At 41.0% G+C, this 27,212-nt stretch overlaps 1 protein-coding gene across 1 annotated transcript; it reads left to right on the top strand.

The window, feature by feature from the left end:
• Positions 1-69: 69 nt before the first annotated feature.
• LOC113677873 (uncharacterized) lies at positions 70-27,090 on the top strand. Its single transcript, XM_089191025.1, has 34 exons — positions 70-451; positions 635-780; positions 940-1,035; positions 2,263-2,335; positions 2,812-2,903; positions 3,345-3,491; positions 4,145-4,279; positions 4,358-4,427; positions 4,781-4,913; positions 5,305-5,414; positions 5,927-6,033; positions 6,517-6,592; positions 6,905-6,976; positions 8,002-12,417; positions 12,559-12,861; positions 13,631-14,110; positions 14,811-14,890; positions 15,250-15,634; positions 16,125-16,299; positions 16,639-16,762; positions 16,965-17,061; positions 18,025-21,648; positions 22,040-22,149; positions 22,442-22,560; positions 22,920-22,987; positions 23,130-23,222; positions 23,622-23,733; positions 23,842-23,872; positions 24,351-24,401; positions 24,775-24,880; positions 25,322-25,368; positions 25,489-25,532; positions 25,753-25,847; positions 25,981-27,090. The coding sequence occupies exons 1-34, from the start codon at positions 238-240 to the stop codon at positions 26,241-26,243; spliced, it is 12,294 nt and encodes a 4,097-aa protein (XP_089047151.1). The 5' UTR covers positions 70-237; the 3' UTR covers positions 26,244-27,090.
• The last annotated feature ends 122 nt before the right edge of the window (positions 27,091-27,212 follow it).

Raw genomic sequence — 27,212 nt, 5'->3', positions numbered from 1 at the left:
CATTACTTCACCCTTCCCCCGGAGAGTAAGGATAACTACCATTCCCGCGCTTGTCCCGAAGTTCTTTGAGAAGCCTTGGTAAGAGACGTAAAGTGAGGCTCACGAGGTCGCTACTCAGCATAGGATCGGACAGGAATGCGCTGATTTCTTTGCGAAATGTAGGTTATTAACACTGTTTACAAGCCATGAGGAGCATACATAGGGAAAAGAAAACTCTATTGCAATTATTTGAAGAAAATGCTTGCTCCGAAAGCGTTGAATTTGGACAACGATTCTGAACGAAAAGAGGACGGGTCGATTACAGAAGTTTCGGAAGATGACATTCCGCTCGCTGTGCGTTTAAATTTGCCAGGAAATAGCGGTACAAATACTACAGGAAAGCAGCGGGTACGGTCTTCTTTTCAAAAGAAGGGTGGATTTGTCATCCCACGAAAGAAAAAGCAAGCAAATGGTAAGTTAATCATGATCTTTGAGCTAGAGCATTTTTGATCAGTGGTGTGACTTTTAAACGTGCTAAAATTTCTTGCTCGCCTTTATGCTAATTGTTAGTTTTGCGTAAAAACCCTTCAGAACGGGGTGTATTTGCGGACCTTAAACACTGATCTGGTTTTACTTTGGCATTTCTTTTTTAAAGAACTTCTTCAGCATTCCAGTTTTGATACTAGAGAGGGGAAGGAGTTACTTCGCAATGTCGCGCAATCATATCGAGATCCTGTGGTTGGCGCTACCCTGAAATTTGAAAAGCTAGAGCTTGTATTTAATGACCAGCTGTCCCGAGAGGTGAGTAAGTTTGGATTATTAATCGTTCCATTCATTCAGTGAGTGAGTTTGGATCATTAATCAATCCAAATCAATCATTCGAAGTAAGCTATGGATTTATTTAAACAACGTTCCACAGCAATCTTCTAATCTTTGTTTGGGCTTTGTTTTAATCAACAGTACCAGGATAAAAAACAGTCTATGCGGAACGAATGGCGAAATTCTAAAGAACTTGAAGACAAACATGCGTTCTTCTACACTGTTGATCGTGAAGAGGTTTGAATAGCTAAGCTCAATTATACTTTTTATGGCATGCGATGCGGTTTTTGCAAAATTAAGCGAGTGTTTCGTTTTCTTACACAAGCTTCGCTACAAGTGAAAGTACAGGATAACTTAAGTGAAATGTTTTTTTTTTTTGTTCCACAAACGTCTAATGTTTTCACAAGGAGAAAAAATTTAACCAAAACGATTTCATGAATCCCTGACCTCGAAAGAAACTTGCTATGTTTATTTGAACGATTGTTGTTAAAATTATTCAGACTTCCATTTTTAGATGAATTGAAAATGCTTGAGTTGACAATTTTGTGAAAAATTTCGATTCCTCTCGTAGTAATCGCTGTTGATAAACTTTAATTGTGCCTCTAGTTGAATAGAGAAGCGAAATAGATTTTAGATGAGCCAAACTGGTGTCCTTGGTTAGTTTGATACTTAAAGGAGCAAATAATTTTTCATCACATCCCAGCTGCTTCCGATAATTGCCTCATTACGTATTACGTGAGAAATCTGGTTTCGTTATTTCTAGGAATGGTTTTGCACAGAAATAAATTTGATGACTTATTTCATAAGTTGACATTTATCAAGCTCATAGCATTATGATATGGAGGGAAACAAACTCTAAGCCTGTTTTGTCTTATTCTGGGCACCAGCTGTTTGATTTTGTGTTTGGCACAAAGATGCGAAGGCAAATTTTGAGGCCTAGTGGCAAGAATTCTTTTTAGCCCTCATCTTCATTAGGTTTACAATTCTTTGATAAAAGAAAGCAATGACAGAACCAGTAGCTTATCTCTGGGACAAAGGATTTGTTTTAGATTAGCATGGGGTTATTCCAAAATCTTTCCTTGCCAAATATTTTGGTCATTTGCATTTACTCTTGAGTCCTAAAGAGTGACTAGTTTCTCATTTCGTCGTACATTGTCATCCTTGAATTACGCATAAAGGTCACAAGACTAAGGAAATGATCACCAACTAAAGAACTTCTTGACTGTTAAAGAAATTCTCCTTGACAGCTACTTAGGAAATGTAAAGCAAACAGTGTGGAGAAAATTAGGATGTAAAGGGTATGGTAATCCTTGACAAACGTCCAGCATCCAACATTTGTGGTTGAAGCTTGAATTGCTGTGAAAAAGTTTATTCTTTCTGCAAAATAAATTATTGTGAAGGGAGGTAGGGAAACACTGTTTCATTTCAGTATTGTGCTAACCTATTTTGGTTTTGTTATATCAGGCAAGAAAAATATGTGAAAATGGATTGGAGGTTGGTTCAACATCATTATCATGCTTGGGAGATCCATCGATGGGTATGTGTTTTTTGACATAATAACAGTTTTCTGTAGAAATTCTTGTGCTCTCATTGGTCAAGAACTATTGTAAATAAGATTATAGACAACAAAGATGGTGTGATGTAATGCTCGACAATCCTCGCCATGTCAGATAAAAAATTTATCTTGTGAAAACAATGGCAAATTTCTGAGATATGGACAATAACAAACTTCTGAGTTTTAAGTCTGGTAGACTTGGAAATTTTTGTAGAAGAGCTTGTCATGAGGGAAAAAAAGCAGAGGAAGGGAAGTAGAAATAGAAAGTCCAGTTCTCAGTTTGCAAAGTTGAAAGATGAATAACCTTGAAGAAATACTTGGTAATGGAAAATTGTCAATTTGTTAAATAGACAAGGCACTGACAATGTTATGGTGAAATTGATATTAATCATTCTTAATGATTCTTAATATTTACAACTGATCATGCAGTTTCTTTGTGTTTACATTTAAAACTTCAGGTGTGTATCTTGGCCGTCATGCTGACGTCATTTCCAGGAAACCTCTTATTCAAGGTTCTCTGGGATACCTTATAGTTTTCAAAGTCATCAAGGTTTGTGTGCAGTCTAAATTGTGTAAAGGAACTCATTGCTGACTAAAAATAATCCTTTAACCCTTAAACTCCCATGAGTGACTCAGACAGAATTTCTCCTTTCAATATCAATACAATGTCAACCAGATAAGTGATGAGAATAAAGAAAAATATCAATTTGGGGATGATTAGTTGATCCAATACTAAATTCTCTGAACCAACATTATAAGAATTTTATGGTTGACAGTAAGGAAACCTGTTCTGGGAGTTAAAGGGTTAAGTGTTCTGCAGTACATTGCAACCTTAAATTCTTAAGGTATCATGTATTTCCTTTAACCACAAGATTGGTCAATAGTACTTCAAAACTTACTGAAAGCACTGCTATATTCTTTGGTTGTGAAACTGTAGGAAGTGTATATTTTGGAGCATTAATATCTTTTCTTTTTTCCTTTTACCTTACAGGGCAAGGTAAAACAAGTTACAGAACGGAATGCAGCAACTGCTGGTGACCTGCTTGAGCCAACACCAAACTTTGACTGCCATGTTTCAAAATCCCTTCAGAATCTTCAAGCAAACAGCCCACTTAACCAAGTATTTGATTACTCACAGGTGGGTTTGAAGGACATCATTTGTGTGGTAGGGTTTGTTTATGTGTTGTAACTAAACTCATCACATAGCCTGTATAGCCTTCTTTATGCTTTTAATGAAAAACATTGTATAATAACTCCCTTCCTTGGGCCATGTACAGTGGCTTGAGTAGGGCAGAATAAGCTGTTTGGCATCGAAAAGCCAAAATGAGGAGCAAAAAGATGAAGGAAAAAAGAGGGGGTGGTAGTCTTATGATAAAATGCTCATTGAATGATTTAAAGTGGGGCAGATGGTAGCGAGGTCTGTACATCTTGACCAAGAGCCAAATATTTTCCCACATGGCCTTCCCACTCAGTCGCTAAATACACAATCTCAGTCAACTTTTGGTCCCTGTACTACTTGATTTGTTTGATCGCATTAAGAACTACAGCAGCTTTAATAAAAGTAATAACACGACAATTTCAGGCCATTAGAGGGCTGTTTTATCACTTTCAAAGGGTTGCTGCTTCTGGGGATTTATTGCAACTTGGAAATTTTATAGTATCTTTTTTACTGCAGACTTCTCCTTGGAAAATTAAGCATGGATTAAGTTGTGCTGTTAACTGATGTTTTTTATTAATGCCTTGAGAAATTTATATGTCTATGAAATTTTTTTTTTTTTTTTTTTTAAACAGTATTATTTCTACGAGTTTGCTGAGGAAGGTGATGACCTGCATGTAAAAAGGCCGCGACATTGTCTTCCTTATGCTGTTATCACTATTTTGGTGGGTGATTCATTGGGTCCTCATCAAGAATCATCCATTGTGCAGGTGAGGTGAAAGCAAAATGTAATGTTTGTCACCTTTTTTCTTTATCATACAATTTCTGATTTTATGCAATTTTTTTAGGAGGAGTTTCCAGGTGTGGACAATAGTGGGTTTTCACTGCCAGCCAAAGGTTTTGTAAGACGTGAAACAAGTAAGTTAAACTTTGAAATTATATTGTATGTCACCTCATTCTTTTTAAATGTGTAGGCCAGGCTTCTCAAAAGAAGGTGGCACCTTTTAGTATTTTAACAGTGTATAATTGATTTTTTTTTCTTTTCATTTTGCACCCAAATTTTATTTCTGGCAACCATTTTATGATTTAACTTTTCCAGTTGGCGACTTTGAAAAAAATGACTATGAATAATTGCGATGGGCAGACACTTAGTTTTTATCCTGTTCAGAACCCTGGTAAACCATTTGACAATTAAAAAGAAGGATTTGATTTTAAGATGGTAATGCACAAGTGACATGTTACACTAAATGATGTAAATTTATTATGGTTAGGAATTCCAGAAAAGAGAAGGGGAAGAAGTAGCCATGTTGTTTGGACGGGGAAGATCACAAACAAGGACAGATTGTTGGCTGATGCACAGCTTGTTTGCCATTCTGTACAGAAAATCAAGCTTCCCTTTGAAATGTAAGTTAATTTAGCAATGATAGAGTGTTGGTGAAGTAAACCATTTTTGGCGAGAGACCTTTTCATTGTTGGTCATGTTGCAGCTGTTGATCTTCGGAAAAAAACAGTCAAATTATGCACCCAATCAGTAAGATATTTCATAAAGCTTCCCATTTTCCTCTGACACTATACCTACTTTGGCTTGGAAACACGTCTCTTTTTGAAGTAGGTAATCTGCATGTTATTGGCTGTGTTTTTTGAGATTGACATTTTTCACTAAGCAAGATTTACTTTATTTAGGTCAGATTATTATTGATCTATGAAGGTTTTTCTTACTGTAAAGCAATCTTTCATCAAGTTGTCAATGTTGTCATCAACACATGTTTACATGATGCAAATTTTTTGCTTTCAGTGGTAAGAAGATTGTTATGAAGGAGAAAATCTCCTTTCAGCAGCTGAGACCATTCTTGACTTTCCCACTTTTTCGCTCTGGTCCACCCTCTGTGTCTAGAGTGTGCAAAGGTAATGTTTTTCTATTTTTGAAGGAAATTTTTTTTTCCAAATTTTACATGGCTTTTGTCTTAAAAATAGAAAACTCATTTATCCTTGAAGAGAGGATCATTTACTTTGGTCCTCATCCCTAGGAGGAACCTTTACCTGCTCATCTTCTTCATTCCATTTATCAGAAAGATGTAAGACTTTCCAAATAATAACAGGAAAGTTTGTAAAAATTTGACAACTGCATTACGTGATGTATATTCTGTGCCTGGTATAACCAGGGGCTGCCACTTTGAAAGTGAGCTGGTAGATTGAGTAATGCTCCCATGTAAGTAGCAACCAATGACAAGCTCACTCACAAGAAAACAGACACAAAGCAGGGTAGTGTTCCAGTATTTAAGATGTTTCAATTTTGGGGTTTTCTTGTTTTTTCTTTATTTTTATTTTCCAGTGAATGTAGGCTCTGACATTTTAATAAACTGATTTCTTCTTATAGTTCCAAATATAATTAGTTTTTTTTGTTGTTGTGTTTTTAGCATCTTTAGCTGGTGGGACAAGCTTTTTGCATTGTGAATTAGTTCCAATTGAAGATGACCATGGAAAAATTAGAAAACTTGTTAAGTTTTTCCAGGAGAAAAATTGGGTAAGCAACATGATGAATTACAAAACGCACAGATAGAACCCTAAATAATTGGAATCTTTGATTGTTGTGAAATTTTTTGCACATATCAGTTGTTTGGTGGTGGTGAAAATGGTGAAAATGGTGAAAACATCAAAGAGAAGCAAGTCTCACAAAGTCAACATCTCAATCAACACCACTGCTGTAGGAGTCTGATCCTGGACACTAAACTTAAACCCCCTCAAAAGTAGGGAAGATTTGTACCTCCACACCAGTAGCAAAACAAAACCCCTTTGGAATGAGGATCAATTGTCCTGAGTTATGCTACTTGCTGATCAATATAACAAATTGTAGTTGTGATAGAAATATGAGACAGATATGTTCATTTGTTTTGTAATTTTCACAATAAGTAAGGTTCAATTTTTAGTAAATTCTGTTAATTTACATCAACCAACTGTGTAATATTTCTTAATACTTTTTCCTCTTTGTCGACATTGTTTTTTTAAGGCTGGAATTGTCAAAAATCCAGATGCAAACAGAGTGATATTTCTTATTCCAACCTCTCAAATCACTTTGGACCTTGGTGAGTGATCATCCTATAGCCTTGTGGGTGTTTTTCCTAAAGTGTTCTTAACTTGTCTGACAGGTTAGACAGGTTTTTACATGGTGTGTGAAGAGCATCACCTTACAATGTATCTTTTTTACTACTATTTTCTTTGTTTTTACTTAAAATGGCTTGATCATGTAATTTTAGATGTTAATTACATTGTAGCTGTTCAAAGGAATTAGAGAAAGCTGCCTTATTTTCCCTTGCGACTTGAAGTTTTAGCCTTTTTTGTGCCTATACTGAATGGCTATGGAACCAAAACTCCTTACAAAATTGATTATTTCCTAGGCATCACTACAGTAGATTCACCAGCAACACTTCATGCTCTCCTCTTTGTGAAGAAACAGAAAACTGGCAGAGGTAAGTGTGTGTCTCAATGCCCAGATCATACAACTGTGTAATTATTCACTTGATTTTAAGAAATAAGAAAAAATTTTATTTATGAAGGTAAACAACTACTTCAACCCTCTAACTCCCTAGATCTGATTCATTGTTAATTCTTCTCTTTAGCTACAACACTTTCTCTTGCAATTTAGTTACCGAAATTTGGTGTTAGATCAGGATCATCAATTTTACCTGACAAGTTTGGGTATTCTCATTATCTTTGTGTTGGGTAATGTATGGATATTGTAGGGAGAATTTACATGTTTATCACTTCTGGAAGTTAAAAGATTCAAGTGGTGTGTGAAAAGGGAGCAGTGGTGACATCCAACACAACATCCATGGAAAATGAACATAGATTTATCGCATTACCTTATTCAGGGAAAAAACACTGATTTGTGTTTACTTTCGACACGTTACGTGATGTACTAAATTTGTTTCGTCTACGAACTCGTCATTTGATTGCAACACAGTATTTGAATGTCGAAAAAATATGGATGTACGACCGTACAAGGTGCTGCTTTTAGCATGCGTGGTCAACTGTACCGCGGGCACGCCAACGCCACGACTTTGTTCAGTAGTCCAGTGGTCAGTGCACTGGGCTCCGAGTCGGACGACCTGGGTTCTAGTCCTGGCCGGGGCAAGGCGTTGTGCCCTTGAGACGTGCGGGGGAAAAAAAAATTCGAGCTCCGCTTTTAGGCTTGGCTAAATCTATATATTATTTCATGTAGTAACAGATGGAAGTAAGCACTCAAATACCAGGTCCTTAATCCTAATGGAGGAAACAAAGGCTTGGAAGCAAGCATTTGTTTCCTTGTAGATAGTACAACGTGACAAAAGTCCTCTGGATGCAGACGTAGTTTTGGGTATTTCTCGGTGTACCTGTTTTTCCAGTGATGTCCTAATCCTTATTTGGATGTGTTTGTAGACCGCTACTTATCTGTGCAATTTGTGTTGCTCCTGATGTCATACTTATGCTATTTTCTTCTTACGTCTCCTCGTAGAGAACGTCATCAACACGGCGAAAAGTGGCTCAGTAACCGCAAATGATTTGGGAGTAAGTCAAATTCAAAAGGAACTGAAAAGACATCTGAGTACAAAGGTTGATGACAAGGAGAAGCTCAATGAACCGAGACGGCACAGTTTAGATTCTGCGAGACCATTAGCTGCCCCGGCATCCAGTCACATGGAAAGGCAGGATGTTCCTGATTTTGTGTCGTGTGATAAGGGTTTGACAAACGAGCAAACGGTGACATGGAAGCGTAGAGTGGAAAGTTGGCTTAGCAGGCCACACCCTTTAGGAGGCATGGATGGAGATTTTCAGAAGTCGACAATTCAATCCTCTTCCGCTCCTACTTATGTTCCTGGTCCCAGAGTAGTCCCAAATTTGCCTTTTCAGGATGTGCGTGCAAGATCAAGTGGTAATAACGAGGAACAGAGACTGTTGTCTGGGAAACAAGATGTGAATTTTAGAACTAGTGGAAATATGGAACAGCACAGAGTGTTTTCTGGACAACAAGACATCCCAATTGGAACACCCAACACAGAGAAACAGAAAGTAGCCCTTGGAAAGCAAGATGAACTTGAAAGACATGAAGGAAATGTAGAGAAAAATCAAGGTTTTCTCGGAGAGCATGCTGATGTCTCATTGCAACAGTTCAAACTGGATGACGTGGCTAAGAAAGACACAGTGTTACCTTCGCAAGCTCTTGTTGTGAGGAAAGAAAAACACAGGGAAGATCCGAGATTGAGGCGCTCTGTTGACGGTGAGCCAGCCACGTCATCTAGCAGAAGTGGCCATGGTGTGCCTTTTAATGCGCAAGCGTCGCTGCAAGCTCGGGGAGTGAAACCGAATTCTGCTCCAGTTGCATATACATCACCAATAACAGCTGCTAATCAACAGAACAAGTATCAAATCAATAGTGAATTTCTGAACGAGTTGTTGGTTAAGATAAAATTTCCAATGTCTGAGCAATCGAATACGAATTATCAATCGAACAGTGAGGTTTTAAGAAATTTTGTGGAAAAGGTGAAACAACAGAAACCTGAAGAATCAAGCCCAAACAGCGGATTTCTAAGAGAGCTGTTAAACAAGTTGAAATCACAGAAGCCTGAAGAATCAATGTCCACCATGATTGATGGTATAAGAAAAACCTTGGACATGATGAAGAATCAATTAGAGTCGCAGAGTGTGAAACGTCAGGCACAAGACGCTGCAAAGGGAGCAAAAACTGCTGGTACGTTGATGTCTTCAACGATTGATGAGAAGTCTATGAAGAGAAGCCGTAGTGGTGTGGGTTCAACAGAGATGAAAGGGGAAAGATCTCAAACATATCAAGGTAATGCATCAGTATTGTCCACACTATCATCTGGAGAGCGAAACTTCAAAAGTATCGAGAAGAGAAGAGAGGAAAAACAGACACCTGTTGTAAGGTCTGAAAAGAAAGCTTTGGGAGATTCTCCAACGAAGGGGTCAAAACAGCATAAAAGTACTCCTAAAGGTCCGGCAACACCAGCCAATAGTAAGCCGGTCAAGGAGACTGCTGTACCAGAATTGTCTGAGGCCCCACCTCCGGCAATTCCATCTTGTGATGCCCTGACAAGACCACAATCAAATTCTGATGCGCCACCCAAAAAACCCAAGTTGACACTGATTCTTAAGAAGAGAGACTCCAGAGAGGTTTTTGCACAATCATCTGGTGATGAACATAATCAAACACCAGAGCCTAAGGTAACAAAACGGTCTCAGGAAACAGAGCACGAGGAAAAAGCTGATATCCAAGGGGACAGAAAGTCACCTGTATCCATGGATTTGAGTCCCCAATGCACCACACCAACAGGATCAGTTAGTCCTATAACTGTGGTTTCCTCAAAAGGACGTTACCACTCTGTAGGAACTCCAGCAAGTACTCCTTCAACAGTTCCGATTGCCATAGCGTCATCGAGTTTTCCATTCAATCCTCCCCTTGCTCAAGGGCCCTACAGGAGTACATTGAGCATGGGACCATGCACAAGTCAGCCAAATCCACCACCAGTTCATTCTGCACCATTTTCATCCCCTTTCCTACCTCAGTCAATTATTGGCACAAGTCCTCAACCAGCACTTCAGACTCCATCAGTCTCATCTGCGCCTCCTGGTGGAACCCTACCCTTTGGTTCTCCCCCTCCACCACCAGGCACAACGTTTGTGCCATACTCTCCCATCTCACCAACACCTATTTCTTCTTTACCCACTTCCCTACCACCTCGGCCTGCACCTAGCAGCTCATCGTTTCCACCTCTACCTTCGCATCCAACCATTCAGCACCATGAACAGCAGTGGACACCTCCTCTTCAACCCAATCAGAGGTTTGCCTTCCCTGCGAATATGCCACCTCCACCAGGCATTGCACCAATTTCTCCATCTGAGGTGCCACGGTGGCCTGCAAACACTCCTCATCCGAGGCTTGTTCTTCCACCACCATGTCTTCCACCAACAGCTGGTAGACCTCATCATGTTTTCCCACCAAGTGTGCCATTTCCGAGACCAGTGCCAGAGATGCCTCCTGTGCCACCCCAAAGATTTTCACAAATACCAGTTCAGAGGTTCAGTGTTCTTCCTCTACCTCCCACTGGGCCAGGACATCCTCATCGAGGTGGTCTTCCTGGAGCCCTACAAAAGATGCCTGTGCATCCCATGTATAGTGCAGGGCCTTCAGTGCCTCAGTTTCCACCACGACAACCAGGTCCTATTGGATTCTGGGTTGCTCCGATTAAAACTGTTTCTGCCCCCAGCGGAGGCGCTAAAGGCTATGCGAACGTAATGTTTCCACAATCTATAGAGCAAAGATATTCAAAGGAGTTGGCAACCACAATTACTAGAAAGGATGAAGACCCTAAAAAAGACGAGACAAGGCAAGGAAACAACAAGCATCTCGGTTTTGCAAAGTGGCAGAAAGGTGTTGAAGAGGGCCAAAATGAAAACGATTCAGATGATGTCAGAACTATGAACAAAGCACAGCACTCTAGCACTCAAATAGGAGACCAAACTGATGCTGCAACAAGCAACTCAGAGATGACAGTTTTCGACTCTTCAAAAGAGGACAGAGAGATAACAGGTAGCGAAAAAGACAAGAAAGAAATGCCTATGAAGGAGAACGTGACTGAAACCAGGCCAACCGAGGAGTCTATGGAAAGAGTGGACCAGAGTAGAAGAGAGACAGAAAATGAAGGCACCGAGGCTGTAGAAACACTAGAGAAACCTACAGAATCAGCAATCAAATTGTCATTAATAAATGAAGCAGGAACGCAAGGCTTATCATCAGGGTTGGACCAAATGGATGTGACAGAGCCAAATGAATCACCCACGAAACTTTCGCAAACTCACGAGTCTATTTACAATGAAAAAAATCAAATTGTGGTTGAACCAGCAAGAGAAGGATGCAGTAATGTTTCAGGAAACCTTGACGATGTAGGTTTGATAGAAGATGACAATGTGGACGACGTACCAAAGGAAAGAAGCACTGAAGCTAAGGACCCTTCTCTGGCTGATGCCTCTGCGTGTCAAATCTCAATCTCTCAACTTTCAACAGAACCTTCAGGTGTTTTAAGTAATAGGCACAGCGACATAGCAATCTCAGGAAGTAGTACAGACGTTTTGGGCAGTAAACCATCCAATGGTTTAACCACCACAACATATCACACTGATGCAGAATACAAGGAATCCAAAACCCATGTAACAGAACCTCCTGGAAGTATTGATGAACACAGTGATGTGTCCATCTCTGGAAACAGTTCTGACCTTTTTGACATCAACCATCCTTTGTGTTTGCCCACCACACCCTATCGAACTGAAGCAGAACGAAAGGGATCTAAAGCGGTCAGTAAGATCTATGACATTCTTCGAAGGAATGCTCATGAGTCCAGATCTGGTGCAGAAAAGGTGATAGAGGAAGAGATGGAAGGAGATGTGGAGGAGGAAGGGGAAGAAGATGTGGAGGAGGAGGTGGAAGGAGAGGTGGAGGAGGAAGTGGAAGGAGGTGTGGAGGAGGAAGTGGAAGGAGATGTGGAGGAGGAAGTGGAAGGAGATGTGGAGGAGGAAGTGGAAGGAGAGGTGGAGGAGGAAGTGGAAGGAGATGTGGAGGAGGAATTGGATGGAGATATGGAGGAGGAAGTGGAAGGAGATGTGGAAGAGGAAGTGGAAGGAGAGGTGGAGGAGGAAGGGGAGTTGGAAGATGAGGTGGAAGGGTTTGAGCAGGAGATGGAGGAGGAGGCAGAAGGGGTGGAGGAGGAGGTAGAGAGGTTGGAGGAGGAGGTGGAAGGGAAGCAAGGGGAAGTGCAACAGGAAGCTGAAGAGGAGCTAGAGGATGTCGACATCTTTAGCAACCCTGATAATCCAGATCCTAGTGCCATGGTTGATGAATCGTATGTTCACGAAGAGGGTGAGTATGGATTGAGAGTCAAAAAGTCTCACCAAATAGAGGACTATTTTATCATAACCTACTGTATTGTTTACTAAATTGTTTACCAATACAGTACTTAGGATTGAGTTTATTTTGATGAGGGATTGGTTTCACTTAAAGGTTTCGCAGAAGAGAGTAAACTGATATTTGGTGGAGAGGAGAGCTCCCCCAGGAAAAGAGCCATCCATTTGGAGAGTGGCTTACGTGTTGTTCAGCTCCTTGACTTAGGATCTTTTGAGACAAGCACTGAGGAAAGAGGCCCTGAAGAGTCTTCAACCCTTAATGCTAACGAGAATAGAGCACATGGTGTCAGTAGCTTGCCGTCGCACCAAACAGCACAGGAAACGTTGCCTAAAGGGGAGAGTGAATACGACGATGTCAGTGATATATCTGATGAAGGAACCCCAGAAAGGGACCTTCCCGGTAAAGCATTCGAAAATTTAAAATTGATGTTAAAATGTGACATTATTTTCTTTACTGTGGAAAGAGGTCACTTAATTGATTTCTGTTACTGCTCTCAGTCTCGAAGATATTAGTTAGTTCAAAGAGCGAGTAATAAGGTTTGAAACATTCTGCCCTTTCGTTCCTTCAATTCGTTGAAATTGTTTCATTTTCAACCTGTCAAATTGTTGGAATTGAGGTCACCTAGCGTGTTATCATTGTGTTGTGTTCTTTGGTCAGAAAATTTAATTGCTCAGTGCCACTCTCTTCCCAGGAGTATAAATGGGTATCGGCAAATAATTTTTCAAGGAAACCGTATGACCTACAATGGATTGGCATCTCATCCAGGGGGAGTCTCAATACTCCTGGTTACCTCATGCGTCAGAAACTCTGGAACACCTTGGCTGCATGAGATACTTAGCTTAGGTGCAGACACAACTCGTTACTTAACTTTCTTTGTTCAGTGTGAAGAGCAGCGACCACGCACGGGACCCGGGCTAGTCCCTTTCCACCATCTAAGGGTAAACATCTAAGAGGAAATAAAAAGATACGTAGAGATGGGGTTAGGAGGGGATGGCTGCCTCCAATAGACCAGAAACCGCGAACAAGCTTTTGCTGTTATTGGCCACTAAGCCGTCAAGACCTGACCTTGACTCTAAGGCATAGTAACGTGAAAATAGCATTAGTCTGCCAGGAGTGTGACACATGTAAACAACTGATGATTCGTATGTTGTCCTTTTTGCGTCTACAGAGTATGGATCTTTCGATATTGAATTAAAACAGCGATGGTCATCGAAAGTAACTCGCAATACTGACAATCAAGCATCAACCAGTGTGCCAACCCAAACGCCTGAAGAGCTGATAACACCTAAACTAGAAGTGGTCCGAAATGAAGCAGATAGTTCCAGCGCCCTCATTGAACGACCCAAAGCGCGGAAAAGGTACGTGACGGTTCCAGCACAAAAAAGAAAGCTATGGAAAAGTTCAAGCGAAGATTATGACTCCTCTGAGTTGTCTTCTCCGACAAAGAGAAGCAAGAAGAGCGTACACGAAAGGAGAGGCCGCATGGCATCCCCCGGCTCCCATAGGGATGGTTCTCATAGAGATAGGCAGTTAAACGAAGAGCCATGCAGGCAACCAAAGGAGCACGTATCCAACTTGTCGAGGCGCGAACTGCCTCCACGAATTGTGAGCGATTTGAAGGGTGGGTTGAAGATCACCATTTTACAAGGTAACTAAATTTAGAATTTACAAGTTGGTACGCTTTAGGGAAGTGTACAAGGGTAGAGCAAGATAGGCGAGGAACTGCGAACAGAAGAAAACATTTTAATTGTTTTTCCATTTCCAGTCGTCAGTTGAAGATAGACAAGGATGCGATGAACCTGTTGATACGCATACTGTTTAAAATAGAAGTGTTTTTAAATTTTTAAATTTTTTTTAGGTTTGATATCAACTGGTCTCTTGTTTGTAATCATTACAAATTCGTTTTGAGAATTGTCTCAATCAAACCAAAACACAAAACTGCTTGGATCGTTTGTCTTTTTTGAAATTCAAATATTGCGTTTATCGAGACTTGAATCGGTTTCCTTTTCCCCCTCTTTTATGAGTGTATATATATCATCTTTTTGTAGTCAGTGACTGAGCTTAAAATTAGCATCGTGTGTATTGCATTTAGAGAAGCGTAGGCTACAGTATGTAATCGTGAACTGAATTTAGAACTCTGCGTCTAAACTAACTCCAAACTATATATTCGTTTACTTCTCTTTTACTTCTGATGTTTTCTTGTGAAACACATCGTACAGACAAAAAGAAGGTGCTTAGATAAACAGTGTAAAATTAAAATCTGGCCTGTTTACATTCCACAGACATACTATTTAAAATGTTATGCCCTCTAAGGAAATAACCAAGTGTTGAAACATTCTTTTCGTTAGATCCTTTAAAGATGGAAAAGAAAGAAGAAGAAGTGGAAGAGGAAGAGGCAGATCTGCTTGAAACAGAAGAAGCAGAAAAAGTGAGTCACATTCAGACGGAAACAAATATATGTTGGCGTGTATTTTGTAGATCTTTCATGCAACGCTGTCAAGCGTGCTTAGATAACTTTCGTCGTGTGATCAAACTTCACCCAATCTGCAGAATCTGTTCCTTCTTTAATAGAAATACCCGAATAGGTGAAGAAACAACGCACCAAAGTTTTCTTTTTGGAATTCACTATTATGATCATGGTCGCTAAAATTTGTTCCTGCAAAATACATAAATAGCTAGTTCGCTAAATATTACTTCCGCTAAGTGTTCTTCATGCTACAATGTACTAGAAACCCCAAAGGCCTGTTACAAGTAAGTTCTAATCCGTATCTTGCCTTGCCAACAAAGAAACGACCACTAACTGACATGGAGTACAGTGACCTTGAAGACATAAGTCCAGGTGAGCTCAGTTCTGATTTTGAGAGCTGGCCAACCACTCCAGACACACCTGAAACGGCCACTCCAGCCATGGACTTTACTCACCCGAGTCTGGGATTCTGGGCTGCACCACTGAAATCAAATGAAGTTTCCAAACCAGCTGGAGCTGTCGTTAGCGATGAACATCAGCAGGTGTCCGATTTACAGATGTTGTCGCCAACTTTATCTCCACCGGCATACCTTGAAGAGCACCCTCTTGTAGGGGTGGAACAAAGCCAAGTACCGTATGCTTTTGGAGAGGAAAAGATTCAGGATGTCGTTCAAGAACCTTGTATATCACGATCATCTTGGCCAGGTTAGTGTCTTAGTTATATTAATGTTCAGACTTATAATTAGTTTTACAAGAGTGAAAACTCATGGTTAATAGTATTAGAGGGAAGGTACCGTAAATTGAAGGTAGCCACAGAGGAGGGTAGGAATCACCTTAGCCACCTAGAGGTCATCGAGCGATAGCGCTTCTTTCTGTCAACTCAACACCGACGAACCGGTTTATGGTATAACTGCTCACCTCGAAATGTGGTAGGGAGGGAGAGGGAGAGAAAGAGAGAGAGAGAGGTAAACAAAGGAAGCAAAGAACCCAAGGAAATTGAATAACCGCATCTGGAAGCCCCCTCGTCACAGTAGGAAAAGCGTCGCATTGACTTGTATGACATGTACATGAAGCCTCATTGAATAATATTATAGCGTGCCACTTCTGGAGAAAGTGCTCATAAGTCGTGATATTGGAAGATCCACGACTTGAGACAGAGGAAGCAAAATTAAGCTTCGTTGCGTTTCTTTTTTAGTTGAGGGTTTCTTCTGCCAAACGACGACCTCTGAGGAACGTGACTTGGGATTGGGAAGTCTGGGTCCGACAGAGCTGGTGGTGCCCAGAGTTCACAAAGAATCTTTGTCGTTGGATGACAGCACTGGTCATTATGTCTCACAGTCTGCACACGAAAGTGATGAGGACATTGCAAGGTCTGTTGACCAATGGTTTTATTTTGTTAGATGAACCATTCTCTTTTTACTTAGGGAATAGGACTGATAATGACTGGGCGTCGTTTTGATTTTTCAAAGGGAAACGGAAGGGGTTCACATTCACAAATTTCCGTGCACCATTTACCAGTTATAGGTTAAGATGTGTGGATGGATTCCACGTTCAGAATTTACCCGACGATTAACTCGAAGTTCCTGGAACGCCTACGACATCTTTTACAGAGTAGCTCTCAATGTATAACTTAAGAAACAAAATAGTGTCCACGCTGGCCTGTCAGCCTTCTACTTTCAGAAATGTTGTTCTCCTTGTTTTATTTCAAGGTATGGTCAAGAGCTTCCTCAGTCTGAAGTGTTTGAATATGGCCATGGACTCCCTGATCATCAACACCAACATTACAAGTCACACAGGGATAGCGCCCAAAAACCACCCAGAGGAACACAGAAGGTAGATGAATTAAGTTACTCGGCCACATTTGCTTTATAGTCTCGAAAAGATGCAGTTTTGCAACAAAACGATAAGTAATCAGCACTACTGGATACAATTAGGTTTGGCCTGTTTTTTCTCGATAAAAATAACCTTCCAGAAATATTTTTTACTGTCCATACGGTGTAATTTTTTTTTTACCTGAATGATTATTTTCTGATAGGAAGGAAAGCATCGCACAACAATTCGCGAGAAAAGATATCCGTGGAAGAGCCGTGAAGAGGTCAAACACAGCCAGGGAACTTCAGTTGGGGGAGAAGGCAGGTGTTGTATTCACTTGGTTAGGGATACATCTGAATCAGCTACTCTCATCAATGCTTGTTCACAATCTTAACCAAACACTCAACCTTTACACTCCCAAGATCAAAAGATCGGCTCTCTTTACAGTTTCCCTTATTTCCCTTCAGTTTTCGCTTGGAGAATTTGGCGTTAAATCAAACAGCATACCTAAGTCAATAAGTTCCCTTTTTGCAATCACCTCTCTACTGGACAATATGTTGTTATTATAGGGAGACGTTCCTTATTAGTTGCTCTTGGGAGTGAAAGGGTTAACTTTTATGTGTCACCTCTGTGTCATTAGTCATCGGGGGTTGATGATCTGTCGAAGGACTTAGTACGTAGGCACAGACGGAGAGAACATGGGCTCGAGGATCTACTGTTTACCCTTCTTCTTCTCCTGTGATTGGTGGTTCAGTTCATCCATATTGGCTGGCTAGCTAGGTTCCCGAGTTTTGACAATTGCGTGCTCGGCCTTGGAAAGGAATCAGTGCGCCACTGAAAGGACAAATATTCTCCTGAGAGATATTTTCAAAGAGATTGTGAACAGTTGAGAGTAGCTGTCGATGATGTGTTTTTATCCTTGAATTTATCTTTTTTTCCGAACAATAATGATATTAATTAGGATTGGTTTCACTTCTGCATCTGACTGGTTGAAAAGCTAGGGTGTGGTCTCGTTACTGATAACAAAGCACATTGAAGCAGAACCAAAGCAGTTCTAGATTACTTTCCATAGTCAATCGAAAAGTGCCATAGCACCGTGGACAAATTTTAATAAACTCTAGCAAGAGGTATCATTCCCATGATTTTCGTTTGAGGGCATAGAAGTGAAATCAGAAAGGCATGGTTTCCTTATCATCTGAGGGAAATTAGTGAATGAAATTACAAAATATACATATATATATATCTATATTTTTGAATTGTTTGGATTCTTTCTGGTGGTTTAGATTCCAAGTTAGTAAGTCAAAGCGCCACTGGAAAAAATACTGGTTGTGATGAAGACAGCCCTGACAAGAGACCTAAGGTGGTTCAAGATGCAGAAACTGCTAATCACGGTAAATCTGGCGGGATTGAAAAGCCAGAAAAATGGGACATATATGTTTTTGCGTGGATGAATAAAGTGCAGCTTGAAAACTGGGTACGAAGGCAGAACCACGGGGCTAAACTGGCCACCATTGGAACGGACCAAACTTGCACTGTTCAAATTACCCCAGAATCTAAACGCAGATCTTCAGAACGTTTATATCGTCGAGCCAAGAAGCGATTGAGGCGATTATGTCAAAGCTCAAGGCCGTGTACAGAGGACGCAGATACTCCAGAACCTGCATTTGATGACGTTAACGCGGAGACGCAGTGTGAAAGTTTTACTCCTTTTCATAAAGAAGCAAGTTCCAGTTCTGTTTCAAAGGAAGATGGGAATGTTGAGAGATGTTCTGTACAAAGCGCGCATGTTAATCACTCGGTATCACCTTGCACTCCGGTTGAAAATTTTGCACAAAAGCACATTGATGTTAATGTTGAATGCGATTGTTCTGTTCATCCCAAGACGGATGATCTGTTGTGTGATAAAGAAGTTTCAATTATTTTCGAAAAAGGTTTGGTTACAGAGGTGGAAGGAGTTACTGGAAACAACGATGATCCAAATCATCCAGAGACCAGCTGTTCACATGTTCACCTGGGTAAAGATTCGTCTGAAGAAGAGGAAGAACACGACGATGTGTCGTTGGGGGATCAGGGAAACGAGTGTGGGAGAGATGGCGTACAAAGAGGGCCAGTAGCTGGCGGAGAGAGTGATAGCATTCATAAAGAGGATGCAGTAATTAAGAGTTTTCCAACCAAAGTGTTCTATTCTAGTGAGGATAAAGAGCATCAACCGCTCGACATAGATATGCATGATATTGTAGATGATGTAGTGTTACACCATGCTGTTTCTGAGGGGAATCGTGAAGCAAAAGACAGACAGGCAAACCTGTGTGTAACTGCTGATATGAAGAATGTGAACGAGTTAAAGTCGATCGGAGATTTTTCTTTGGATTTGAATTCACAACATGAAAAAGACACAAGCGATACGCCGCAGAACGTCAAGGAGGTTACTGAAGATGTCGAGGTGAATCAAAGTACAACCGACGAAGCTGTGGTTGTGAGGAGTGGATCTGTAATCTTTGAAGACCAAAAACCAAGTTTAGCAGGACAGAGTACCCCAGATGTTGAAAATAACTCTCGTGAGGAAGGTAGTCTTGGTCATGAAACTCCAAAGTGTCCTGATGGAGGCGAAACAGGAGAAGAAAAGATGCTCGCAGAGCCTGACTTAGGTCCTGATGGATGTGGAGGAAGAGGAAGAGGAGAAGGAGAAGGAGAAGGAGAAGGAGAAGGAGAAGGAGAAGGAGAAGGAGAAGGAGAAAAACGGGCAGGTATTAAGATTTCCGATCCTAAAACGAGGAAGGAGAATCACATGAATGAAGCTCCTGTTGAAACCTTGGCAGCAGAAGAGAAGACAGATGGCTCAGGTCACGAGAGGACAGCCTCCACTGTTGCCAACGCATTGCCAATTGAGGCTTCAATCGGTATAAGTTCAGATCAGCTCAACAAAGTCCACAAAGCCCCTTCAACGACTGCTGGTGCTACTGCTGCTGGTGTGTTGACGTCTTGTGATCCTGGTGTGCTAAAACTAGTTCCAGGTACAGTGCCCTCATCTCTGGAACCTCTTCCCCAAACCCACATTCCACACTTTCCTCCACCTCCTCTTCCTCTTCGTCCTTCGCTCCCGAGGAATGTTGCATGTAGCTCTGTTAATAGTTGTCCTCCTGGTTCAGAACTTCTGTCTCCGACAGAGGCAAGTGGCAATTCAACAATATTTCCATCGGATTCAGTGGCGCAAGAAGTCGCCAATAAAGATGAAGATGATGAAGATAGGCGACCACCCAAGAGTGTAATGGATCATTCGGTCGTTTCTGCTTTGATGCAGTTTTACACCGAAAGCAATAACGTAAACGGCAACAGAAACTGTGATCTGAAAGAGAAAGAAGATAATGCTAAAACAAAGTCTGGTGTCTGCATTTCGACACGTATGGAATCAGTGCAAAAGAGCGGCAGAAAACACGAAGAAACAAGTGATATGGAAATAGACTCTGATAACGAAAGATCCGAAAGCTCTGACGGATATTCAATTCAAATCGATAACACAAACGGAAGCAGAAACAGTGATTTGAAAGAGAAGAAAGATGATGCTGAAACAAACTCTTGTGTCTGCATTTCGACAAGTATGGAATCAGCACAAAAGGGCGGCAGAAAACATGAAGAAACAAGTGATATGGAAATAGACTCTGATCAAGAAAAATCCGAAAGCTCTGACGGATATTCAATTCAAATCAATAACACAAACGGCAACAGAAACAGTGATCTGAAAGAGAAGGAAGATGATGCCAATACCAACTCTGGTGTCTGCATTTCGACTCGTATGGAATCAGTGCAAAAGGGCGACAGAAAACATGAAGAAACAAGTGATATGGAAATAGACTCTGACCAGGAAAGAAATGCTACCATTATGGTTATTGAGAGATCTGAAAGCTCTAACGGATATTCAATTCAAGATAAGCCGGCCAAGTTGGATTCTGCTGACACTGTAAACCAACAAAGCTTAGCAGCTGGTGTTCAATTGCATGCTGAAGACGATAAGGTATCGGTGGGGAAATCTTTAGATGTATCAGCAGCGAAGAATCCTGATGTTGATGCAAACCTACTCGAGGATCAGGAACTCTTGAACAATGACGCCCTCAAGGAGATTCCAGGTTGTTCTGGTAACGAACGACAAGAAACGCTTTCATGCGTCTCTCGAAATGATCTAGGAGTAGGAAAAATTGATATGGAAGTGGATGTGGAGTCATTGCTGAAGTGTTCATCAGTCACTTCCAACAAATCAAGTGGAGATAGTCCTGACGTTATCCCCAATAATAATTTGCTGGAAAATCCTAAAGGGAGATCGCAAGCAGAAAATCTTGATTTTGCGAAGGATGAAGTGCGTGTACAGGAAGGCATAATTGGTATTAAAGGAAAAACGAGGAAGAATGTTACAGATGAAAATTATCAGGAGAATCCCATTGTCTCTGTTTACAAACCACGAGCAGAAGAACCAGCAAACTTGGAGGAAGACTTATCTGAAGAGCAACTATTGAGCCCCATTGATCCGCTCTTCATGGCGAGTGCTGAGCAGACCATTTTCAGCTCAATAGGTGGCTTAAGAAACCTGTTAGGACAATCGTCAACGTTTGATCGCATCGCAGAGGAAACCATTGCCTCAACTGTGTCTTCGTTGGAGGATATTCTTCGTCAAGCAAATTGCAGCTACTTGGAGCTGAGCAGCTGCCCCTCTGACAGCGGTGTGTCTGTGGGGGAGGAAGCTTCGGGTCCTTCCAGAGTATTCAACTTTAACAATATTACGCATTTAGCGAACCCTCCACAGGAAAAGGATTGCAGAACGGGTTCGTTGGATGGGCAGTCTCCAAGTGGAGTAGGGCAGCCAGAGTGGCTGTCTACAAATGAAAAGAGTGATGCACGTTGTTACCTCGGTAGAGGTATGTTTGTTTGTTCAAACTGACTAGTGAAATGCATGTGCTTAGTATTTTGTAGGCACATAGCGTTTTGTATCATCTCGAAAAGTAGTTTGTTATTCGGGGTGGGGGGGGGGGGAGGGGCTTTTATGCTTATTAGTTTCCCACACCGAACGAAATCCCTCTCTGTTTTCTGAGCGCTCTAGTTGAACGTTAACTTTATTTATTTATAAATACTGAGCTGAGGTAGTGATAACAATTTTTAGACATATCAAATCTATGGGTGCAGAAATGGCGCAATTTTGAGAGCGGTGCCCTCCCAACACTGAGAACCAGAATCGACTCCTCAACGTCGGTCAACTTTCCGTTCCTCTGTGAAAATCATGTTATAGTGTGTTGTTGTACTTTCTTTTAGTATCAGGGAAGCCTTCTATTCAGAAGAGAAGTCAAAAGCCAGGTGTTAACAGGAAGTTCCAGTTCTTTGTGTATTCACCAGACGTTGACAGGGAGTGTGAAGCGTTGAAGGTATGTTGTATGTTGTATGTTGTGCCATTTCCTTAGAAAGGAGTCGCAGTTAAAGAAAGATCTTTCGGGGTGTCACGTTTGTGAAACAAAGATTAGTCCCCAACAATGAAGCGAACGGCAGACCTTCGCTTTTAGCGGTTTGAAGCTTTAACGCTCTAGAAATCAATGTCCCTTTACTGAGACAGTTTGTGCAGGTTTTAACCAACGCACATATCAAACCGCGGTATCCTCGTTACTTTGCATGATATCGCCATTCACTTTATGATTCACTGTATGTTTGTTCTTTTGTAAGAACTACATGTTGAGAGCAGGTGGAACACTTGTGGATGTCAGGAACTCCAAATATTTGGAGGAAAATACACGAGAGCTGAAAGTGTTCATCAGAAAAAAACACTTGCCATCTGTTCACAGGTAAATAAAGGAACTGAAGATAAGTATGGTTTTTTCTCACCTAGTCTACTATTTTTCTTCTGCTTTTTGGGGGCACGGTTGCTCCTCTTCAAGATAGAGGGTGCGACTCACTTAGCCGGAGTGCTGAAAGAGACGCTGCTTCTGTCTTTTATTTTTTCTCCTTTGGGGAAGAAATAGTTGATGTTTGGCACGGCTAAATCTGTTTTCGGAGCGTGTTATTCCCAGAATTTTTCCCGAGTGAATGTCTCTGTGACAAGTGGTTAATGGGCTATGTTATCATCCTCTTCCTGTGTTCTGTACTCACTGTAAAATTGCCGATATTCCTTAAGATTTCTCAATATTGACCTCTTTGTCACCAGGTTGGCCAACTTGTACCGACTGAAGATGTCACCACTTGTCAAATTCTCCCTGTTTAACACTCTAACAGGTATGCGAAACATTCATAACACACCAAGTGTGAATTGATCCTCACCGTTAGACTGCTATTAACTTCACTGCAAAAAAGGGACGTCATAAAAATTTAGTTGATTAGTTTAGTTGAGTGGAGTTGACGTCGTCTTTCTTTGTAGACGTGACAGAAGGAAGCCGTTTTTACGAGAACATCTTTGTTTCGGGTGGTGCCTTGCTGGCCGATGACAACTTTCTGAAGACAATTCAACTTGGTGAGTCTATGGACAGTCTGCATCTGCATGCGAGAGGGGGGGAAAGGAAGGTTGAGGGGGGTGAAAGAGTGAAAGGTGAGACGGTTTTGGGGGGGAGTGAGAGGGGGAAAAGGAGGGAGGGGTGAGCGGAGTGAAAGAGTGAAAGGTAAGATGGGGGGGGGATTGGGTGGGAGCGACAGGATGAGGGGTTACATATAGATGCGGCACCTCTTAGGGATACTTAAGTCTTCTGGCCAGTCTTAAATGTTCACTTGTACCTCAAGCGTTAAATGGTCCCAGTACAGTCCTGGTTTGAATTTCTTCAGCCCTGTGTTGATCGTGTTTCAGCAGCCGGAAGTTTCTCTCGCTCGCTGCCTGACTATTAAGCCGTATCGTTCATGCTTTACTTTCGTCTCGTAGATCACCTTGATGCTCTGTTACGCTACCTAAAGGAACAAAGCCTAGTTCATCAGAAGTTCGTCTGGGTCTTGAACATCAGCCGAAATGGCTACAAGAAACTTTCTCTGAACAGGTGAGTCAGTTTTGGCTTCGTCAATTTTTTATCGTTATTCAGAAAACTGTTATCGCGTTGGCTCCGCTCAATCCCTGCGTTTTTTTGTTTTGGTTTAATTTGCTACAGGCCACTGACGAGAAGAGACTCCAGAGTTCTGGTAAGTTCACTCTTGGTTCAATTTAGTTCGCGTAGTCGGCGCTTTTGCATGCATTTTGAAGTGTTATGCTCCGCTTATCTTATAAGCCAATAAGCTCTCGCCAAACGGACAGATTAACCTCTGTTCTGGTTTTTTGTTTTGTTCGTTAGTTTTTTTTTATGTGTTGCTTGGCGTTCAAAATAGCAAAAGGGTGCTAACGAGTTAATCGGTAACGTTCATCGTAGCTCGCCAAAAAACTTTACTCTCTCAATTTTGTAAAGACATGTGCAAGAGATAATGCGGCGAGTGAGAGGCAATTTGCGTATAATTTCAAGGGCGTGGGATTTATCTTGATGTGTGCACTTTAATACACATCGATTCGAGACCTTACTTGGAATAGCTACATGACTGAAGAAGATATGTATAATTTGAAGATTCTATATTCTCCCCAACCCCCTATCCCTTCCACTGTTAATTGAATTCAACGTGTTTCCCCTAGAATCTTCTACGCGATTACAAGAACGAAGGTTTTGTTACAGTTCTTCAAAAGGTGAGAGGATTTGCGGTTATTGTCGAAAGCTGCATATTCATTGGCAACATTCCCAGAAATTATGGAAAATTGTTGGAAAAATTTGACGAGTTTCCCTTGAAACGTCCGATACCGATAGTATTTGAACAAGGATATTAGTAAACGCAAAGATCTTGTGAAATGCGACTTTGGCAAGTTTACCTTGAGAATTGTCGTAAAGAAATTTCGTTTTTTTGTTTTTGCTTTACGTAGCAGTCAATATGATTTGCCAAATAAAGCTCGCTTTTGTTCCTAACTACTACAGTGGGAATTTTGTTAAATTTCAATGCTGAATATATCAATTTTTCGAACCAATTTGATTTCAAAATGCTTTTGTTTTGTTCTTCTCGACCAGGGTTACGTAACAGAAGGCATTCCGTCTTCCCAGCGCTATTTACAGACCTCGCTCAAGCTACAAATTGAACTTGTGTCTGTCTACAGACACGTGATTCTGTTGTCAGGTGCGTCAGTAGAAATCTTTTGCCTATGATATTTTAAAGAAGGGTGTTATTCGTTTTTACGAGCGTGGTTCAAATAAAAAGTCATTGTCCTCCTTATCGAAATCGAAACCGAAATACCATCAGAAAATCCATACCATCCAGATTTTGCGCTCCGATGTTTTACCACTGAGCAACAGCTATGGTAAGCCAGGCCAGTAGTACCGGTTTTGTACCTCTATTACGAATTTGAAAGATTCGAACCACCCAGACTCAAGCCGAACTGCAGCACAGAACAATGAGAAGTGATTTGTATTTCCGTTGGATTTAAAGTTCGTGTTTATTTTTCCTCTAAGTATGCTCCAATGTTACGAGTACAAAAGAGGGAATGTCCCTTCCTCAACATGTAAAATAATGGCTTATCCTTGCATGTTTCGTTAAAATCAGTGTTTCTCTTGATCACAGATATGGACAAGAACAGAATGGAAGTACCGTGGTTCTTTGAGCGAGGGGTGAGCTTATCAGCCAGTGCAGATTAAATTTTTCCTATTCTAAGGGGCCATTAGAATCTATTTTAGCTGTGCTCTTCCTCATTCGAAAGATGTAATTTTTTCGTTTATTTCCTCTTTTAGATTGGGGTTATGAATGTTAAAGAGTTTTTGACGTCATTTGCGGGGTAAGGAGTTTGAACAGACGCATACATACGCTCGCACGTGTGCACGCAATTACGCACGCACGTGCGTATGCTTCTACACGTGTGCACGTTTTCACATACGCATATACGCTCGTATACTCATACGTTTATGCATGTAAAAGTAAATAACAGGATCTCGAAATTACTCCAAATATTTGGAAGCCGCTTTTTTAATACCAATCTTTTATTTTCTTTATTATAGGGAAAGGGAAGCAACAAACCTGATCCTAAAACAGCCGAATCCTGAAAGTATGTGTAAGGAAACTACGGCAGTGGCATATTGTTCCACTCCCGAAGGTGCGTTAGCTTGTTGCAATACGCGCGTGCCAGCTGTTTGTCTCATTCTTTGCTTGTTGCAGTCACAACTACGATTTCGTTATTATCCAATGGGAGTTGCACACGTGTTTTCTGCTTCATTTCCTCTTTATAGATGAAACGTCTCTCCAAACACCGCTGGGAACTCCAATGTCAGACTCCTCAACTGATTTTCCATATATGGAGACACAGGCTCGTGAACCACCGCGCTCGACTGGCACCCCCCGAAAGCGAGCCGTACGCTCGCGGAGCTGGGATGCAGGTTCCATGACCCACACTCGGCTCCAGATTCTCTCATGCGTGAGAACTGTGCGTGACAGTATTCGTAGTCAGATTAGTAATAGTACTCCTTCAAGTCCTGTAGGTCGGTCCATGTGACGACACGTGTAGACACCTTATGTAAGAGGTGGGAAGGAAGGGTGGGGCTTCTTTTTCCTTTGCGTTCCAAGTCAATTTGCTTCTGTGACATCCTCCTCTTCGGAAGTTGTCCTTTCCATTTTCGTACTAAATTTTGTTTTAGATTGTTGCGTTCTACAACGTTTTTCAGGCGCCATAGTAGATTTAGAACTAAATGTTTAACCTTGGTTCCGCAGTGACTATGAGAAACTTCATTTTTAAATTTTTATTTAAGGGAGGGGGGGGGTTGAAACAATTAATGTTATTTTAATATATACTTCTGTGTACATATTTTTGTACTCTCTCAGAGGAAAAGTTTATAATTTGTTTTGTAATGAAATGTGGAAATGTTTGTAAACCTTCCGAGAAATCTTGCAAAGATTCGGAAGCACTCAAGCGAAATTAATCGAAATAGCATTTAAACCTATCTAAACTCGATTACTTTGGCTTGAGTTCCACATTTTAAGTAAATTTTCGCTTGCTTCACTTTTGTTCAGCAAACGTTTTTAAAGGATTTTTACATCTTTGATTACCGAAGCTATGGTGGGTTGGCATAGTTACCAGTTTAAATTAAAATTTGTAAATAGAATTATCCTTGGTATAAATGTTTTGGTTTTTTTTGTCATATAAGAAGAGATGTATTACGTTTTCAGAGATTTAGCAAAGAGCGCGAATCTTAGCTGTTTACTCAAGTGATTCCAAAGCCGCGCTAGCGTAGTTACAATCGCGCTTCACTTCAAATTTGAGAATGACTTAATATTAATTTGAGGAGAGGGCTGATATTCTGGCCATGTAAAAATTTATTTCAAATAAAGAGGCGTTTATTGTTGTTGTTTCTTTTCACATGAAGACCGTGTGTTTTATGTTGGTCAAGCCGTTGTTGCCTCCCTCTCCACACCTTAAGGGTCCATTCTTTATCCATTCTTTTCCTCTCCCGGAGATGAGAGCTCG

The sequence above is a fragment of the Pocillopora damicornis genome, chromosome 13, assembly GCF_964200805.1.
Source record: "Pocillopora damicornis chromosome 13, jaPocDami1.2, whole genome shotgun sequence".
Lineage (NCBI taxonomy): Eukaryota > Metazoa > Cnidaria > Anthozoa > Scleractinia > Pocilloporidae > Pocillopora > Pocillopora damicornis.
The sequence above is the reverse complement of the archived record's forward strand: the minus strand, read 5'-3'. Positions and strand labels throughout refer to the sequence as shown.

Coding starts and splice junctions, on each gene's coding strand:
- LOC113677873 (XM_089191025.1), top strand. CDS start 238: ATGCTTGCTCCGAAAGCGTTGAATTTGGACAACGATTCTGAACGAAAA. Junction 452..634: donor AAAGAAAAAGCAAGCAAATG/GTAAGTTAATCA, acceptor TCTTTTTTAAAG/AACTTCTTCAGCATTCCAGT. Junction 25,533..25,752: donor TTTTTGACGTCATTTGCGGG/GTAAGGAGTTTG, acceptor TCTTTATTATAG/GGAAAGGGAAGCAACAAACC.